Below are 20,975 nucleotides of genomic sequence, written 5' to 3'. Positions count from 1 at the left end.
CTCCATCACTTCTATATCTCAGAGCCTAGAGCTGTGCCCACCCATGGCAGGCATGTAATAAATTCTAGTTAGAATGAAAGTGAGGACAGTAAGTTTTTCTATTGTGACTTCCATAGAATCTCCCATAGACCCACAAAATTAAAAACAAACAAACAAACACACCTGAGATGTGCTTATCTCAAGAGAGAAAATTCAAAAGCAGAATTTTAAATACCTAAAAATTACCTGCTTCCGTCTACTCCTAACTGATAGCTAACCAGAAGTTTGCACTTTAACAAGAGTAGGAATCAGAGTCCAAATGAGAATAGACTATATGTAAAATGACATTATTAAAAATATGTCATATTCCAGATATACTTTCTTGGTTTATATATTTCTTTCTTTTTGCCCCTTATTTTCTCTTTCAAAATACAACACTCTCATTGATCTTCCTGCCTCTGGTTGTTCCCCTGATTAACTCAGTCTTTATATCAATAGCATCATTTTTCCTGAGATAATACCTTTCAGTTACTCTCCCTTGCACAGAAACCCTCAATGCCTTCTTATTTCTTGCCAAATCAAGTCCAAACTCCCCTATCAGGCTTGTTTTTCCTTCGTTTAAAAAAATTTTGGTAAAATACACATAATATAGAATTTATCATCTTAATCATTTTAGGAGTTCAGTAGCCTTAAGTATTTCACATTATTATGCAACCATCGCCACCACCCACCTCTAGAACTCTTTTCATCTTGCAAAACTGCAACTCTATATCCACTACATAATTCCCAATTTTCCCTCCCACCAACCCCTGATACTGACTTTCTGCTTCATGAATTTGACTACTGTAGGTACCACACAAGGCTTTTAAGCTGTTTTATGCTTTCCTTCCCTCCTGTGCCTAGCTCTTCTAGCTTCTAGGCTAAGTTCTGCAAAATGTGCTGCTACTGCTGTTGAAGCAGCCCTCTGTCCCCATCCCAGAGGTGTGGGCTCATCTCACCCTCTGTGGCCTTTGCACATGGGATTCCCACAGTCAGCACATTCTTCCTTTTTCCCTTTGCCCATCCAAATTACTCCCTATCCTTACATACAGTCTACATACAGTCTTCAGTTTCTGGGTTTTGGTTTTTCTTTTCTTTTCTCTTTTTTTTTTTTGAGACAGGATCTTGCTCTATTGCCCAGGCTTCAGTGCAGTGGCATAATCCTACCTCACTGTAACCTCCAACTCCTCGGCTCAAGTGATCCTCCCACCTCAGCCTCCCAAGTAGCTGGGATTACAGGTGCATGCCACCATGCCTGGATAATTTTTCTTTCTTTCTTTCTTTTTTTTGGGGGGGGGGTGTGTGTCTTTTTATTTTTGTAAAGACAGGGGTCTCACTATATTGCCCAGGCTGGTATCAAACTCCTGGCCTCAAGTGGTCCTCTCGCCTCAGCCTCCCAAGATTGGGATTACAGGCGTGAGCCAGCACACCTGGCAGTCGTCAATTTCTCTCTCCTTCTTGACACCGTATTCCCCTACTCTAGTCCACACTAAACTCTCTCTTTTTGAAACTCGTATTCCATTCATTGGAAAAACCGAACGTTTCAAACTGATGAATTCTCCAGCTATTCTGTGCAATATACCATTGCCTCCTCCAAAAGTTTCTAAACTTCCACATAAGGGACCATGTCTTATGTATCAGCTGTACCCTCCACCTAGAAAAAGCCATAGATGCAAAGTAGACACTCAATAAACACTGAACTAATACATATTTTTTTTACTTTCATGAAGTTTTAAAATACTTTGAATCATTCTGCAACGTCACTGGGAAACTTTCTTGAATCTTTTCAAGAAAACTTAGTAAGAGTCAACAACCTTGTCTAATTTTTTTAATCTGATTGCTTGTATCAAAGACTGTCCTAGCCTTGTGCCAGCACAGTTACATTTGTAAAGCTGTGTTCCTGCAATGAGCCACCATGACTGTCTCCCAGATTATGTAGAAGTTGCTAAATTAAAATACAAATTTAGAATCGAGTCTATACCTCCCAATTCAATGTCTATCACTCGGTCCACTCTTCCCACACTAGGAGAAAGACCTAGAAAACTAGGATGATGATAAAGTGGAGAGACTGGGAACCAGAGCTCAGGTGAACCAGAAGTCGGCATCTCTTGGAATCACGCTCTCACCCACCTGTGTAAATGAATCTTCCTGGGGCTCCTTTGCAGAACTGTTTGGATTTGTAAGATAATGTCACCTCCACTACTCCAGGGATGTGCCGAGGAGGGGTCTGCACTCTGATGGCATGAGGAGTTATCAGCTGCAGAATGGACGGGCAGGGAAATAAATGACCCATTAGAGAAGCCATCACTGCGGACACCGGACATCAGCTCCCACCGTTGCTCCCTGGGGCTTCTGTCTGCTCTGGCCTCATGGTGTCCAAATGCCCTCTGAATGGCCCTGTTCCTGTGTCTCTCCTCTCTCTCTCTCTCACCCTGGGACTTCCTCCCAACCCAACCTTCCCCGGTCCTTTCCTTCCCACAAGCCCAGCTCAAGTCCCTCCCACCTCCTGCTGCCCACCCGACTCCCATCTCTGGCATCATTCCCTCCACGGAATTCCTACATTGCTTTTGACTTCAAATATTGATTTTGCCAAGCCCAACTTAGCACCATTACTTATCTTTTTGTCATGTGTTTTATGTGATTATGAAAGTATAAATCCAATTTAGAAAATTTGGAAACTACAGAAAAATATGATCATTCCAGAAAAGACTAATATTAACATTTGCTATGTTTCCAATACTTTTTTATGGCTGTGTGTTACATAATTAGATTTTACATCCACAGACTCTGTTGTCCTGATTTTTTTTCCCACTTAGCACCATAGAGTAAACATATCCCTTTTCCTATATCATTAGAATTTTTTTAAACATGATTTTTAATGGTGGAATGATATTTTACCATTTATTTTACCATTCTCCTATTATCCTACATCTAGGCTAACTTCTAATTTTTCACAATTTTAAATAATACTGCAATGGGTATTTATGTTTTTAAGGAATATGTCCCTGCAATTGTTACGACGTCTATGTCTTCTTATCCTTGGGGATAAATGTAGTAAGTACTCAATAACGTGTTCGTGCTGCTGCTGATCTAGGAATCACTAGTTTCCCCGCATCAAAACAATCTTTGGGTCAAAAGGAATCAAGAAAACAAGCTGCCTTTGCCTACCTCGCTCCAGACAAGCATGGTCCCAAACACCACTTGGAGACCATCAAAGAAGTTGTCTCCAATGATAATGACCATGGCTCCTCCTGTGGTCCAGCCTTCACTTGGGCTGATGGCTTTGATGCAGGGGGTAGCTGAGAAGATAGGAAAGAAAAAGTCAGGTCTGTTCTTAGGGGGGTTGAAGTCTGGAGTTTTGGGGACGGGCTGCTCTCAAAAGCTGTTGGTCATTCCAAGAAGTCCAAGCTGAGCTTTGCTCACTTGCCACCATTCCCTAATTGGTTGTTGGTTTTCACCAAGTCATTAAAGCCTAATGAGCTGACCGTTATGTACGAAAAAGCAAAACACTTAGCTAATTGTGCAAAGGGTGTTTTTAAAGCTCTGTTGTTTTTGCCCATATTTTTATAAGTTGATCACACTGGAAACGTGTAAATCCCTTTTCTCTCCCCACCTCCTCTGCCCCAAGATGTTAAGATTTACAAGGCCCATTAATGTGCTAGAGAGAGACAAGGAGAAAACAAAATCTATCATAGTGGAAAGTTTTTTCCCAGCTCTATCAAGAGACAATTTCTAATCACTCTCCTAACTTTGTAGGAAGGATTTTTCTCCGCTTCGTCCATATGTTCGAGGCCTCTGGACTCTGCATCCCAACAGGAACCCAATATGGTTTTCAGGCCATAACTAAAGTCAATCCATCACTCCATTGCCAAAGCTGACAGGGTCGAAGGTGGAGGAGAACTTTGGCAGGACTCCAAAAACATGAGCCCCCTTTGAACAGTCCGTCAATCACATCCAATCAGTCAAAAGAAACTGGATGGGTTCCTAGTTCTGAACTCTGGGATTTTCTTCTCCCCTTTCAGTGCCCACTGTGGGAGAATTAACACCACTCCAAATTCTTTACTGATTCAATCATTTTCTTTCAGTTCATTAATTCCTATTTAAAATGATACAAGATACATTTTAAGGGCCAGGTTGGGGTGGGGGTTGGAGGGCACCGTAGCGCGAAACATCACACTGAAATAGTAGCCTAATGTGACCATTCATTCTAGATGATAAGGTCTTCCTGCACCAATGAGTTGGGGAGCATGGAAGGAGGGGGAATAACTAACATGGAATTTACTGAGGTTTGTCAGTTATCTTCATCGATATACTTTAATTTTTCGGACAACTTGAAGTTTAACAGTTACCGGTATTTCTAATTACTTTAATGCACTTGGAAAACTACACAGAGCAGACCATGATTTCTTCTTGTCCAAGCAAACAAAAATCAATTAGTGTCAGTTTCATTCTGCACATTGTTTTGTTTTGCCTACAATCTGTTTAAGGGCACATCTGACACTTATTCATACATGTCTGGCACCGTAATGTTCCTGTTTAACTAAGATGTCATGGGCCTACATTTGCCTGAAGTGCCCGTCTAGCAAAAAGGAAAACACAGAGCCGAAGGGAAGAGGCTGAGAGGCCGGGGAGGACGCAGTACCAGCCAGGAGACACGTGGGGCTGACGACGGCACGGGCTGGAGTCCGTGTTTACAACTTCATTTCAAAGCCCACGTGGTTTTGTGTCCTTTCTCCACTCCGACTCCAAGACATAAATTTGAAATTCCAACAAGGAAGCATGTGGAGAATCTCATTCGTCTACCGTGCTCGGCACGGACCGTCCTACCTTCTGAAGGGTCGAGTCTCCTCGCCCTCCGTCCGTGCTTGGAGTTGTTATGGACAAACATGTTGTCGGAAACAGCCAGGACGTGTCCATCCACGTTCACCGTCGTTGACAACACAACCTGCGGATTTAAAGTAAAAAGGAGGGGTGGGGGCAGTGGGGTTAGTTTCCCATACAGTAGTAAATGCACCAAAATTCTGTTACGCCACACCTCCCTATAGCAAACGGGGGACAGGACGGAGCTTGGGGACAGCCAATGGTCTCAGTAACCCAACAGGTTTTCCTCCTCCTGGAAGGATGGCAGAACTTTACAGAAAAAGAGGCTGCCCATCCCCTGAGCATCGTTACGTATCTCTGGTTCAAACCATGACCGTGTAATAAAACGGAGAAACTATCTGTCTGCTGAGTCTAGAAACCTAGTTCCCTATCAAAGGACTCGGACCACCCTTCCTGGTGGGAGCTTCACCACAGGAAGCTGAGAGTGTGCCAGCCAGAAGATAAACTGGAAGGTCACTTCTCCAAGCTTGGGAACAGGGTCCTGCACTTCAGACGTGTCCTAACGTCACGCTGGGCATCGAGATGCCGGCTGGTGAGCTGTCTGGTGTCTCCACCCACTAGAGAGCAGTGGCAGAGATGCGTAGAATTTGGTGAGAAGGCGAGACTGCTGGAATTCAGTGCTGAAAACGTAGGGCACATAGTGTCTAATGGGACCGGGGGAGGGGAGGGGTGGAGCAGCGGAAGAGCTTGGATTTGAAGCCGGAGGGAAATGAATTCAAATCCCAGGCCTGCTGCTCTTTCTAACTTGTAACCGTGGACACATTAACTTAACCTTTTCTAATCTCAGTTTTTCTTATCTGTAAAACCTAAACAACAATGCCTATATCACAGGGCTGAACGAGATAAAAGGAGGATAAGATGAGATACAGGTTGAGCATCCTTAATTCCAAAAATCCGAAATCTGAAACGCTCCAAACTCCAAAACTCTTTGAGCGCCAACATGACACTCAAAGGAAATGCTCATTGGTGCATTTCAGACTTCATCCCACGGATGAGGGATGCTCAGCCAGTAAGTACATAATGCAAATATTCCAAAATCTGAAATCTGAAGCACTTCTGGTCGTAAGTATTTCTGATAAGGAATTCTCAACCTGTAATACATGTAAAGCATTTAGCACAGCGCTTGGTGCATGCTAAATGGGGACAAGTTTGTGTCCTGACTGCCTTGCCCCTGCCTTGTTTGACCATTCCATAGACAGATGACATTACTCATTGAGGTTCTCCTGTGGTCTAAGCTCTGGGGAAGGTTCTAGAAAGGCAGACATAAGGACTAGGTACCAACAGTTAATGAGGCATGACCCCTACCCTCAAAGAGCTTACTTTTAGGCTAGAGAAACACAGATAACACATGAAACAAGGAGCACACAGAATGGTATTAAATTGAATTCCACCACATGTGCTGCAGATCGGGGGTGTGGGAGAAGTCCGAAGAGTTAAAGATCAGTAAAGGCTGGCCATCCGTGGCAGAAGAGAGCAGACCTGGGTGTAGCTACCACCAACTTCCTCGACCCAGGAAGATGAGCCACCTCAGCTGTGAGTCTACTTCTCAGCTCTCGTCAGTTACGCATGGCAATTATCTTTTTGAGAAAGGAACTTGTTATATACATATTCATGCATATGTATAGACCTATTGAGGAAGGGCATTGAATAGGTACATAATGAGGAGCCGTGTTTAAAAATGACTCTTCCTGCCTGCCCCCAAATTAAATTGGTTGATATTCTACTTGTAATTGTCCTGCCACTCCTTCTTCCCTTATTAAATAAAGGGGGGGGGGTCCTGCCTTACCTCTTAATATGAAAGAATTAGGTGGTATTTTCATTATGAATAATTTCAAGCAAACAAAAGGAACAGGATCGCACACTGAATGCTCAGTACTCGCCATCCAGCTTCAAGAATCGTTAAAATATTGCCCTTTTCATTTCAAGCAGTCCCCTTATCTGGGGGGGGGGAACATTCCAAGCCCCCCAGTGGATGCCTGAAAGCTCGGATAACACTGGACCCTATCAACACTATGCTTTTGCCTATACATACCTATGATAAAGTTTAATTCATAAATTAGGCACAGTAAGAACAATAACTAATAAGAGAACAATTATAATATATTGCAATAAAAGTTGTGTGCATGTGGTTTCTCTCTCTTTCAAAATATCTTACTGTGCTGTACCTTGGGTAACTGAAGATGGGGGTGCAAAACTATAGGCAAGAGGGGATTACTGTACACCACCCACTCACCCACTCCCCACTGCTACTCAATGATGATGAAGGTCACAGGTTTGGGGGGGTTTTGTAGGTAAAATTTGCATGCACAGAAATGCCCAAATCTTAGCTGTATAGTTTACACAATATAGACTATTTCCATGACCCAAACAGTTATCTTGTGTCCCTTCCCAGCTAATCCTAGCCCTACCACCACCAAAGCAACACTCTTCAGATTTTTTTTGCCCCAAAGAGAGTTTTTAGATGGTATCTAAAAATCTAGATGGCATCCAAAAATATTGAAATTTTTATATATTTTTAAGGTAATACATTTTGGGGAATGTCTAAAATCTGTAAGTCCACAAAGCATTTCATATAGTCTCATGCCATGGGCACAGTAGCATTTGCAAAATTTTACATGGACATAAGTCAGTTTCAATCACCCAATCCAACGGAAACTCACTGAGCTTCTACTACACGTCAGGTATTAGGGACAGGCCCTGAGGAGTCAAAGAATAAACTCAAAGAAACTTCAGCTGTCGTTTCAGAAAATTATCAGTATAATTGTTCACAATTCAGGGGTGTAGCCTGTCTAGCTCCGGGTGTGTTTTCAATTGTGTCCATGTTAAGATGTTAGAATCTGGGAAAAGTTCTTCCAGAAAGTTCCTATCATGTGGCAGCAACCATAAGGCGGAAGCATCCATCACTCTCTGCAAGGCCACCAAGGCACACATTCTTATCAGAGCCATCTCAGCAAAGCACAAGATCACATCACAGTTGAAACATCACATGTCACATCACATGGTGACAGGGCTAAGATGAACGTGAAGGTTGTTCACCCTCCAAAAATAATGAGAGAAAGGGGAGAAGAAAGAGGACTCAAACCACTCTTAGAGATTGTGTGTGTGGATGCATTTTCCAAGACCTGACTCTCATCTCTGGGAAAAAGCAAAAAGGAAAACAAAAAAACAACAAAATCAGGAGGATATTTTTGGCTTTAATTGTTAATCAGCTGTGGTAGGCACAGTGAGGGGAACCCGGGCACTGTCTGAGAATTAATGTGGATGGAAAGAGCCTCCTCTCCGAGGCTGCTCTAATTCATTCCACAAGCTTCTTGTCATACTGTCCACTAATACTCCTCATGCATTCCTGCCGCAAACTATGGGGCTTTCTCGAGCCAGCTGATTTCATCATTGTCCATTTGGGTGGAGTGAGACTTAGTTCCAAAGTGAACATTTCCCGAATGACATACCCTGATGGTTCAGATGCACTTCATTATTTTCTATTAACAATGGAAATAAATTTTAATCTCTCTCTGGCTCGAGTTGGCCTCTCATGACAGCAAGGGAATTAACCTGAATTATTTCAGCGTCTGCAAAATTTATTACAAGATTTTAAATTATGTCCAAATGTATATGTGCATGTATACATACAGATATGAGGCAAGTTCCAAGATTTAATATTCCAAGTATCTTAGACAGTGAGGTAGCTAGAAGAGCCTGCCAATTAAACTGAATTTGCAAAACATAATGGATTTAATTTACAAACTCCACAACATAAACTCTGACATATTTGGTGGTTGTTCCCATACATGGAGACACACACTTGAATACGGAATTTACATACCTTCGCTCTACTTCTGGAGAAATAAGCTACATTATGCAGGTGAAGATATATTTGGTACAGTCAAAGCTTCAAATTTAACTTCCTTCGCTGTTTTCTGATGAACGATGACAACACTGATATTATTCTATTCAGAGAAGTTAAAATTTCTGAATGTTTTAAGACTAAAGGAAGTGGAATGTGCATTCCAACATCATCTCACTCCCAGGCCTTCCCCTTCCACAAGCCAACTTCTTTCCCCTAGTGAGTATTTCCTGGGTCACGAAGGCTGACCCTTTCCATCTGGAATCAATCAGTCAACCCCTGACAACTTCCTGAAACACCTCACTCCATTTCCTGTTCTCTCCCCCTTCCCGCTTTCCCCCTGGTTTGCTTCACTCTTCAAAACTGCAGGCCACAGCAGCTTGATGTTAGAGGGTCAGGCACAGTTAGACTCCAAAACACTACACAAGGACACCTTTGACCTTCAAAAATCTTTACATCTTAGCTAAACAAATCAAGGTCAACATTTCTTACCATTACCTTGTTAACTATTTGTGTGCATCTTTGCCAACGGTCTTCTCATCATATAACCATCAATACTACTTGTTCTCCTAAGATCACAAACTGATGTGCTTTAAAAGCAGCAAATTTAGGGTGGATAAAAGGTGCCATGCGGCGGTGCCTGGAACTAAAAATTGCCAGCATTATAACAAACACACAGAGAGTATTCCATACAAAAGAACTTCTCTGCCCCAGCAACAACTCTCATCACCTAGACTTGTCACCTCCTCTTCTCTAAGGCTGTTAGACTCTCTTGGCACTGCCACTCTGCTGGCACGGCCCTAAAGAATGCCAATTAAGAATACAGATGTCCATAATTTGCGTGGGATGGACCCCCAGTTTGTGCTGCTGACACCGGTGACAGTTTTCATTTATTTCTCGGAGTTGATATATCTGTATTTCAGCTCAAAGCTCTGATCGGAAAACCTGCACTTCTGAAAACTAAGCCTTGGTCGATGGTATCTCTCCTCTACTGATACGTTTCAATTCAACGCAAAAGCAACAACCCATTTATTTATGACAAGGTACCTTAAAGCCAAGTTTCCAAGAAACAGAAGTCGGGATCAACTGAAACAGCTTGCATTTTTTTTTTTTTTTTTTTTTTTAGTGAATATGGTTTGCACTTTTCGTCATTTTTTATTTTGCTTTGATGTGGTCCCTAATCTTTGGTGAGCCCAGCTCAGTAAACACAGACCAATTGGAGAGTGAGAGTGGTAGGTTTCATTTTGAATCATTTCATTATACAGAATTAGTGTTCATTGGTTATACAGAAATAGAGATGTGAATAAAAAGTCCGTTATCTCCCCTTGAAAAATACAAGGAAGTTTTAAGCACGAAATCTACAAATATGTTACCGGTGTTCTAAAAGGACTCACGAAATGGACTGGCTTTCACAAATTCTATTTTTCTTCCTCATTACCCAAAAGTTCTCCCACGTCCCCCACGCCAATAATTTATCCAAAGCAGGAGCTGAGTTGTAAAGAGCTCTTTCCTGCTCGTAAAAGGCCACTATGGGAGTTACCCTTCAGGTGGACACATCTGCTAATCTGCCTGTACAGCTAATTTTCCAATAGGGGAGCTGTTTCTTTGGTATCAGAAAATGACAGCATGTGGCATAGAGACTTTTACCAAACAGATTTATTCCCACCCTCGGGTTATTTTTACACCTCATTGTAAAATGCCCTTGGCTTTTTAGAACATCGTAGTTTTGTGGTTTTTCTTTTTTATATTTATCCTTCTTAAAGCTCTAGCTGTATGATTTAGGTGAGTAACACAAGTCAGAGGAATGGTCAGCTTGGGCTCTAGCCCAGTTATCCTTTTCCAGCTCATACCCAGGTGTTCCTGCAAAGACCCTAAGTCTCATACAAGGAAGCTAAGAAGAAAAAGAGAAGTCAAAATGAAAAATGTGTGGAATGACCAAATGATCTGCTCTTTGAAACAGACGACAATTCCAGTGTCTGTAGTCACTAGAGAATAATTACACTGGTTAGAAACCTCCCCATGTGGACCAGAGTTCTTGCTTTGAAAACATACCAAATTCTGCCATCAGTCAGACACAGTTCTCCACCGTTTCAAAGAGGGTCATGCACCCTCTGGCTGAGTGTGGGGCCTTTGGTAGTCTAATCTCGGTAAAGCCGTAACACGTAGCATTTATAGCTCACTTGACGTTGAAGACTCTGATACCGTCCTTATGAACATGCATACACCCAGCTAAATAAAATGGTCTTGAAAATTCCTGTTATTCTGCCAAGTATGGAAAAAAATTCTTTATGACATTTTACATCTGGAAATGGAATTAAATTCATGATGTGCTTTTCCCTTATAACTGTTCAGTTGCTCTATATGTTATTTCAGCTTTACCAAAGCATAACTGTTATGTGGGATTTTATTTTCCACCTGTGGAAGGAGGAAAGGGACATAGAGACCATTAAAGGGACAGAGAATAATCAAGACAGACTTCTTGGCTATGGCCGGCAACCACGCTGGGAGTCTGTATCGTGAGAAGAAATACGCATACACGTTGGGTTTTTATGCACCCGCTAATTCCCATTATTGGCAAGGTGAATCTAGAGAAACTCTTCTGTCTAAGCCTCCACTGATTCAACCCAGGCTAACAACAAACAAATCGGCCACTGCAATTTGTTTTGCCCTACCACTTTACTCTTGGCACGTCTCCTATTTTCAAGCTAGATTTAAAGCCCAGATTCTTCTTTCTTACTGGACTCCAGAGTCTTCAAAATTACCTTTAAATACCTACCCCACAAGCATGGGTTTTGTCTTTCTTTTTCTTTTTTTTTTTTTTAAAAAAAGGAGTTCCCAGAATTCTTAGCGATGGCTGTTGTTTCATATTCCCTAAGGCTAAATTTTCTGTTCAGCTAAGTATCAAGTCCAGACAGGAGAACACAAAGTGGGCTGCCACGGAGACAGATGCGGGGCATTCTGGATTGTTCACGCCAAGGGATCGCGGACTGTGGCCTTAATGACACAACTCCCGAGAAGATACTTTCTTAAGCAACCAGACAGTGCTGTTTCCATCAGTCATCAGGTATTTCTTGAGACTCCCAGGCACTGTGCTAATGCCACGGAGGCTCACAGAAAACAGTGTCACCACCTCAAGGAGGTCGCCGTGCAGCTGATGATGCCTAACAAACCCAGACATAATCAGAAAACATTACTATATCGTAATATGTCATTGGGCACTCAACTGTGTGGCCATTGTATATGCCAGGGGCTCAAGGATAAGAATCAGCCTGAACTGAAAGCAGACACAGACATTTTCATCAAGGAAGTGGGATTTGAGATAGGCCTTGAAGAACTGAAAACCATTAAGTTATACAACTTGTCGTTACTGAGATGATGATTCTGGCACTTTAAAAAAAAAAATTCAAATTACGAGTGGAGTAGCATGCCCAAGAGCTTTCTGGCTGGCTTGTTTTGGCAAATTTGTCTTTAAAGTGAACACCTTTAAGAGTTTGTTTTTAAAACTCGAGTTGAAAAATGTACAGAAATCAAGTGGCAGTTTTTGAAAACCAGATTTTCATGTCATCGAGGAGCCTGAAGGTCTTTCGTCTGCTCTATAGCACTACGTGTCCCTTTGTCTCGAAGGCCACAGACACCCACTACTTCCATCCCACCTCATTTTATTCCATTGAATACATCGCTTTTCGTTTCTAAACTGTGTGCCAAGCAAGATGGTTGTGGTCAAGGGGCCGTATTTTACTAGCAAAAGCTTTGAGAGCCGCAGGGGAACCGTAACGTATTTGATGCAGTTCTTTGGCTTGGCCAATCTCTTCCACCAAACTCTATCCCCAGGGAGCCCCTGAATCACCTGTGCTCCGTCAAAACTCAGGAGCACAAAGGGCCGGGAAGCAGCTGAGGAACCATGCACTCTTACTGCAGAAATAAGCAAGCTTTGCTTTTTCCAGGAAGTTCTGCATCTGACTGCGCTGGAATGGGTTCAGGGGTAGGTTTTAGCGAAGAATCCAGTCCCCTAAAATAATTGAGCATTTAGACTTTGTTTCCACGTACCTGAAAGTCTGACATTTTCTTTCCTGAAAGTTATTTAAGCAGCTACCTGTTTTCACGCCCCTCCCTTTTCTCCCACAAACAACTCAGAGCACGTTTCCCATGTGAGTTGGTCAAAATCTGCATCACCCCCAGTCCTGTCCCCATTCAAGACACTGAAGATCAGGGGTCAGAGTGGCAGAAGGTTATTATGCCAGAGAAAAGCTGGAAGCAGCCCCAGAAAGCCGTCCTCAAGCTTAAAGCGTCAGAACGAGTGAAAGATCCTCTGACCCTCGGAGATTTTTTTTTTCTTTCTGACTCCAAATAGATAAGTGCGATTTCTGAACTTGCACTATCTGTTTTTTTTTTACCGCCAGATAATGGACTCACCTGTTGATCAGAGAGGCCATAAGTCAAGTGATTTTCATTATGTGCTTTACAACCGCCGCTCGGTAGCACCGCCGATTTCAGACGGTGGACGAGCCCCCGGAGCAGCTGGAGTAGCTCTTGGACGGGGGGACCCGAACCTGCAGGCAGCTGGAGCTGTATTAAATTTTTACCATTTGGAGTTAATTTAAACTCTCGTTTCCCTCTTCCTCGGGTGTGAGAGAAACATTCAACATTTCTTATTTAAGGAAAATAGATGGTGGTGCCATTAAAAAGTTTTATATAAGAGCTGGGGGTTTAGAAATCATAAGGGGGTGCTGGCTGGATGTTGGCCCTGTTCCAAGACATGAGTAGCCCTGCCCTTTGCTCCCGCGCCGTTTAGCACAACTGACTAATGGCGAGCGCCCAGCTGCGTGGACTGGGTGTCTTTGTCAGGGACATTAATTTCCCCATCGCTCCCGTGCAGTTGCTGCATCCAGCATGTCGCAGGGACAGGCATTAGGCCTCTCACGTGATCCAGCTACCCCGTGGATGTCAGTCAGTCCCAACACGGCCTCAACGTGCCTGCATTCGGATCAGATCCTTGTGTCTTCAGTTCCTTTCTCTCCTGCACCGTGCCCTCCTCAGCACCTTGGCAGACACGCCAGGTGGTGTCCCCAGAAAGCTCCAGTCCTTTCCCTGATCCCCTTTCAAGTCCCTGTCCAGGTGTCCTTCCAGCAGGCCCGTCTTGGGCTTGTGTGCAACCTGGAGCCAGCTCAGCGCCAACACCTCGCCCAGCCCAGCCCCTGGAATGACTTTCCGTTCACCAGACATGCACGTGTCCTTCCGTACCTGGGGACATCGTATCTGGGGATGGCATCACCTGTGCATGTATCTCAGTCCTCTCCCTAGCATCCCTGTGTGATGCAAAAATGGGCCGGGCATGGTGGCTCACGCTTGCAATCCTAACAGCTCTGGGAGGCTAAGGCCAGAGCCTCGCTTAGAGCCAGGAGTTCAAGACCAGCCAGAGCAAGAGTGAGACCCCCGTCTCTACTAAAAATAGAAAAATTAGCTATCTGTCGTGGCATGTTCTTGTAGTCTCAGCTACTCAGGAGGCTGAGGCAGGAGGATCACTTGAGCCCAGGAGTTTGAGATTGCTGTGAGCTATGACGATGCCACTGCACTCTAGCCTGGGTAACAGAGCAAGACTCTGTCTCAGAAAAAAAAAAAAAAAAAAAGATTATTTTGTTGAACTCAATCTAAAAAGCAAGCAAAATTTAGGGGGTGAATTTGAGACACCCACGAGTCTCTCAGAAAAGTTCAGCAAATGGGGGTGAAAACCTTTATTCTAACCACAGGCAAACTCTAAGTTGCAAAGCAGTTCATTAAAAATGGTTTTGGGGTTGGAGATGCATCGAGGCATCAGGGCTGCCAACTCTAGAATGCTACCAAGTCCGGAATGACCCCAGTGCACAAGCCGGTGCTTCCAGTAGGACGGAAAACACCCCAGCCCGCTACACTGACCACGTCTTTTCAAAATAAAGTCCTTTTGAGGCAGAGGGTGAAAACTTGGCACCCAGGCCTCGAAGCTCCCCAATCTCAAATAAAATATCCACTGACATTTGTGTCCTATTACAGATGCTGCTGTAGGAAGCTCTGCAAACTATTTGGAAGGGTGTCGACACTTGCTATTATTACAACAGTGGGTATCACCTTGCTGCACACCCCCCGCACTTGACCACACCACTGAGTTCCAACAGGCACCAGAAACACAACTGGCACTGGGCAGGGGCCCACGGCTCCCAGGACAGTCACTTGAAGACCACAGATCAGCAGATCTAAGCTATGCAAACAGCTCATTGTAGTTTCTGTATCTCCCCACTAGCATGTAAGCCCCTGGAAGGCAGGAATTTTATCTAATTTGCTTCCTGCTGTATCTCCCGCACCTGGGATAGTAGCCGGCACATGCAATTTCCTCGGTAACACTGGGCGAGTGAATGAATGAACGGACGAGTGCATCTATGTTCTCACTGCGCCTGGGAACAGACCCAGCCAGTGAATTAGCAATAATAAGCCCTAAATTGCTGTCAACGTCTCCTGCTTTTTAGAATCTGAATGTGGGAAATGACAATGTGCCTAGCTGCCTTTTTCTGGCTTGATTTTCTTCGGATTTTACAACTGCCTGCTCTCCACGCACAATGCAGAGAAATAAAGAATGGGGTTCATTATGTCTTAACTGGCCTGTCAGCCGAAACTCAACGTAAATTTCTTTTCCTTTCCTTCATTGAGCTGTTCATCTGGGTGTTTCACCTAATTGTTCCATTTTAAGGAGGGCAGAAGTGATTTTGTGCCTATGCACAATTCATGCATTTAGATACTTTGGGGGTTCTGGAAATCATAACTTTTTCTTCCTTTTTTTTTTCTTCCTCTCTCTTAAAAATTTATTTAATAACAGTTTATCGAGCCCTGTGGAGTACTGATATTGTGCTAGACATTGGAGAGAAATAAAAAAAATAAATAAAACATACCAATTACCCTCAAGCAGCACATAGTCTATTGGAGAGACAAGAACTGCAAGATGCTGTGACAAGTGGCAGCGTAGAGGCCGGTGGGGCAGAGTGCGTTGGCACAAAGAAGCCAATAGCTCTGCCTGGAAAAGTCAGAAAATGCATCACTGAGGAAGTGACACTCGGGTGTAGTCTTTAAGTATGAGACGGTGTCACAACTTGGAGAGGGGTGAAGGGTTCCCAGGCAGAGGGGTGAACATGTGGGAAGGCTCCACAACACAATGGAAACTGGTGAGGGGTGCGTGGTGAGAATTGGGCACGTGGGGACTTCAGGAGGCAGGCATGGCAGACGATTTGCTAGGATGAGGATATGAGCTTTTAAAATCTGAGCTCTGTATCCACAGACAGTAGATATTCATGACATGTTTTAAAAGGCAACTCTGGCACCGGTGCTGGGATGGGTTAGACAAGGAAGGAGTAGAAGTAGGAGCCCAATGCAGTTTCTCAGGAGAGGGGGAGGGATTCGGCAGATACTTAGGAGGAGGAAGCGATGCTCTGACAATGAAAGAGGAGGGAATGAATCAGGGAACAAGTACTGACTTGTGTTTTGAACATGTGCTCATTAGTCATCCGAGGGAAGATGCCCAGGAGGGAGGCAGAGCTATGTGTCTACAGCCCCAGAGAAGGGTGAAGTCTGAGGCCACGGATCCAGGAATCATCCGAGAACAGATGGTATTTAAAGCCAACAGAGCATCAGAAATGTTCTAAGTGGACAGATCCCCGTCGCTAAGGGTTAATTCACATTACAGATGCCTATTGGTGTTAGATGAATTTCATTTATTTTGATGGGGAATCCACGGAAGCTTAAGAGATGTTTCAAGAGCTTCGGGGACCCCTGAAATTTTAATTAAAACTTTGTTTAAATGTAGTTCTTTTGTCGGGACAAAGACTATAGCTTTTACTAGATTCATAAAGGGGTCTGGGCCAAAAAGGGGTTAAAACCCACCGTGCTTCGAGAAATATTTTTTATATCCTAGTTCAGTTCAGGACTGGAACTGAATTAAAGAGAGGGTTGGTTCAGGCTTGAAAACAAGTTTGATATCACAATTTTGTTCTCATTAGATCATTTTTGGAAAAATAGTCCAGATTCTACCAGTGTTTCAGGGATGGGGAAGGAGGAAAGATCAAAGAGTTTGGTCAAGTTCACAATTTGGTTAGGAACGTTTCATATTTCTATTCCATTCAGAGTAAACTCTCACAAAGGAATCCTTCATAGTAAGTTTATGTTTCATCATATAATAAAAGTAGAGAAGTGAAGAAATTATCTCTATGGTTTAAAATGATTACCTTTGTCATTCTGAATGAGATATATATTCCTGAGTTCCTAAAAGTCATCATCCCTTCAGATGGCTCTCCCCACTGCAATGATGTACTAGAGCTCTGGTTTTGTTTCGTATTTGGAACCTGATCTAAGTTTCTTATTTGACCATTAGAGCACACAGCCAACCCCATCTTCACAGTAGCCTTCTCCATGTGAGAGGGTTTTCATTGAAGGTTATATTCTTAACAAAGTCTACGTACAGTTTAAAAATTGCCCATTCTTTTGCACGCCAAAGGACACTATCAAAAAAGTGAAAAGACTTGTAACCAGACCTAAACAGATTTAAAATAAAAGAAAGAAAGTAAAAATATAACCCATGGAATGGGAGAAAATATTTTCCAATCACGTATCTGATAAGGTGTTTATACCTGAATATATAAAGTACTCTTATAACTCAACAATAAAAAGACAAATCATTCAACTAAAAAATAAGCAAAGGCCTTGAACAGCCATTTCTCCAAAGATATACAAATGAGCAGTAGGTTCATGAAAAGATGTTCAACATTGTTAGTCCCTGGGGATTAACAGATCAAAACCACAATGAAATACCTCTTCACACGCAGAGGATGGCTAGAATTTTTTTTTTTTATGGGGAAAAAAACAAGTGCTGGCAAGGAATTAGAGAAATTGAAACTTTCATACATTGCTGGTGGGAATGTAAAATGGTGCAGCCACTGTGGAAAACAGTTTGGCAGGTCCTCAAAAAGTTAAAGAAAGAGTTACCATATGACCCAGAAATTCCACTCTTAGGTATATTACCCAAGAGAATTAAAAACATAAGTTCACAAAAAAACCTTGTACATGAATATTACCATTAGTATTATTTATAATAGCCAAAATGTAGAAATAACTCCAGTGTTCATTAACTGAACAATGAATAAACAAAATATCATATATCCATACAATGGAATACTATGCAGCCATGAAAAGGAATGAAGTCTTCATATATGCTACAACATAGATGAACCTTGAAAACATTATGCTAAGTGAAAGAAACCAGACACAAAAGGCCACATATTGTATGATTCCATTTATACGGAATTTCCAGAGTAGATAAACCCAAGTAGATTAGTGGTTACCAACAGCTGGGGAGAAATAGGAATTGGGAGGTATAGGATTTCTTCTTGGGGTGATGGAAATGTTCTGGAATTAGATAGGGGTTGTGATTGCACAACACTGTGAATATACTAAAAGCCACTGAATTGTACACTTTACAATGGTTAACACGATAAATTCTATGTTATATGAATTTTATCTCAATAAAAAATGCAAAAAAAAAAATTGCCAGTTGACTTTAGGTCTACCCAAGAAATAAGACAACCATAGAATCCACAAACTTTTTAAAAAATATATTTTCCCTTGTCTTTGCAAAAGTCAAATACTTTCACTTGAATTAGAATGAAATAGAATGAGAATTCCGTATCTCTTTGAGATCAACAATATTTATTCTAACCAGTTAAATACTCAGGCACAATAAAAATCGTAGCAAATAACTGAAGAAGTGCAGAAAATATTAGCATGCACTAACTTTATGAAGGTATTTCTAAAAGTTGGGAGAAATAAAATGACAAGGCATTCTATTAGAAGCCACTTCACATTTAGGCGAGTATTCTCAAACTTAAAACTCTTTGGATGTGGTGGCAGAGAACAGGGTGGGATGAGAACCCAACCTTCCAACTTCTCTGCCCTGCCTCTGTTTCCTCTGGAAATGAAGTTAAGCTTTGGTCTTGGAGTTACTTTGGAATTCTTTTGAATTTCACTTTTCTTTAGACTGAAATTATTTACATTTCTATTCGGACTACTGAATAGAGTGAACTTACACTGTGCGTGACCTTCCTGTTTGACCCCCAATAAGGCTGATTTTATTTGCCTTTCTACCATACAGTGGGGAAAGAATCTACATGAAAGAGAGGAGGGCTTCAACTTTTTAAAGGGAGGCTGGTAATAGTGTTAAATATTGTAAAAAAAAAAAAAAAAGAAAAGAAAAAAAAGAAAAGAAAAGAAAAAAGTCCTGATCATAGCATAATTGATAATGTGATTTAAAAAAAAAAAAACAGAATTTTTTTTTCAAAGTAACCTTCACTGGCCTTGCATGTGCCCATCTCCCTCTGAATTCCTGAGTGACTGTGCTCCTCAACATCTGTCTGCGGCCAAACCACAGACACTCTCTAAGGGACAGACAGGATGAGCTACATAATTTGTGAAGTCCAGTGCAAAAGGAAATATACCGCTCCTTGTTCTGAAATTATTACGAATTTCAAGAAGGCAACAGCAAAGCATAAACCTAGAAGCTGCTGCAATGCGCTGCACAGAACGCCCATGTTGTGGTGGGAAGAGTTTGATCACATGAGTCCTCCCAGCTCCCAGCTGCAGCCCCCTCGTACTGCGATTAGGGGCAAGCTACTTAAACTTCCAGAACCCCACTTCCCTCACCCGAAACACAAGGCCACCGATCCCCATCTCACAAGTTGCTGCGGGGATTTTTTTCAAATCTCAAGCTTGAATACTATTGTTTAACATGTTCTTCATTTTTCTATGGAGAAGGGGGTGTCCCGTATTTAGCCGGGCGTGAATGGCAGAAAAGCCATTTGGTGAATTAAATGTGGGCCCTTCAAAGCTCAAGGAAGGGGGCTGAGAGGGGCTGTTCTTGCTCTCCTCTCCGGCCCGAGACTCTTGCCTCGGTCTGCTTTTATTAGCTCGTATCCTCAGTCTATCCTCAGCAAGGGTGATGAAACCGGGGGCAGATTTAACTGCCAGGCAGCTGGGTCACAGTCCCGTGGGTCTTGTTGTCATGCTGCGATCTTAAAGTGACCACGGATGCTTGGGCTGCTGCCTTCCCGAAGGCTCGGAGAGAGACCACTGAATAGTTAATCGGTGAAAAAGGGAAGACAGAGGCTGTTGCTTGCAGAAAACACAGAGAAGCTGCTTTGAAAAATCCCAAGGTGGCTGAATATCAAGAACACGGTTCCTGCTGTGGGCAGCTGTGTGTGCAACGGGCAGCCTGAGGGCTTAAAATGAAATCTCCAGCGTGGCTTGGTGCCTCTCCCCGTGGGCTCTGGCATTGGAGGCAGAAAGCCTTAACACTACAAAATGAAGAAACCCTCAATACCAGTGCATAAGGGTTATCATTTATAGTCATCTTTCATATTGTTAGCAGTATCGGTGAATAAAGGCTTTTAAGAAAAAAAATATATATAAAGGGAAAAGAGCGAGAAAGAGAGCGAAAACAGGATGACTTATTTAACAGGAGAGATCTGCAAGGGCCCCTTACCTGAAACCGTCTCATGTCTCTTGGGTTTCCTGCTGTTTTCAAACAATTCTGATTGCACTTGAGGAAAAATTTTAAAAAGAATCTGCGAAGAGAAAGCAATGTGTTACATTTTTTTCAGTAAACATATTTTAAGGGAGAATATAGCTGCATTCTATTAGATTTGATTTGGAAGCGATTGTATTTCAGATCTGGGGAATTTCAACCTGCCCTGCCTGGGAAGGAACATTGCTGACCCTGAGCAATTTGCAAATTTGGATGTTTTCAATTGCCAAGCCCAGCACCCCCTGCCCCATCCCTGTGGGGGATTGTTAAGCGGTTCGCAAGCTGGGCTCTGGTTTGTACACCGCCCCCCAGAGTTTCTAGAGCACTCCGTCTGCAAAATGGCTTCAAACGCAGCAGTGACCCCTGCTGTACAGAACGTCTTGCTCCAGGGTTAAAAATGGCAGGATTTGGCTCGGAATCCTGGGGCTCTTCACATGGGCTCCTGGCTGCCCACACGCACCTTCATACTCACCCACGTAGGAGGCCTGACATTTTCAACCGATGTTTACAAAATCAGAAAATGGTATGTTACCATCCAAACACAAAGTCCCCCTACGCAGATATATGCCGGGAGTTTTACGATTAATAACAAGTGTGAATGTCTTTTCAGATCACCTATAGATTATCCAGAAAAATACAGAG

At 42.7% G+C, this 20,975-nt stretch overlaps 1 protein-coding gene across 8 annotated transcripts in view; it reads right to left on the bottom strand.

Moving 5' to 3' along the window:
* EBF2 (EBF transcription factor 2) overlaps positions 1–20,975 on the bottom strand; it is a 182,765-nt gene that overhangs the window by 35,494 nt on the left and 126,296 nt on the right. For 4 of the 8 annotated variants that reach the window (XM_069485118.1, XM_069485120.1, XM_069485123.1 and 1 more), the window contains 4 exons: positions 20,292–20,373; positions 4,846–4,963; positions 3,187–3,317; positions 2,149–2,275 (listed from right to left, as the gene is read on the bottom strand). In XM_069485118.1, coding sequence (XP_069341219.1) covers positions 2,149–2,275; positions 3,187–3,317; positions 4,846–4,963; positions 20,292–20,373 — 458 coding nt within the window. Of the gene's footprint in view, positions 1–2,148; positions 2,276–3,186; positions 3,318–4,821; positions 4,964–20,291; positions 20,374–20,975 lie in introns of all 8 variants that reach the window. The other 4 variants (XM_069485116.1, XM_069485119.1, XM_069485117.1 and 1 more) reach the window with 1 other exon arrangement.

Source organism: Eulemur rufifrons, chromosome 12 (genome assembly GCF_041146395.1).
Source record: "Eulemur rufifrons isolate Redbay chromosome 12, OSU_ERuf_1, whole genome shotgun sequence".
Taxonomy (NCBI): domain Eukaryota; kingdom Metazoa; phylum Chordata; class Mammalia; order Primates; family Lemuridae; genus Eulemur; species Eulemur rufifrons.
The sequence above is the reverse complement of the archived record's forward strand: the minus strand, read 5'-3'. Positions and strand labels throughout refer to the sequence as shown.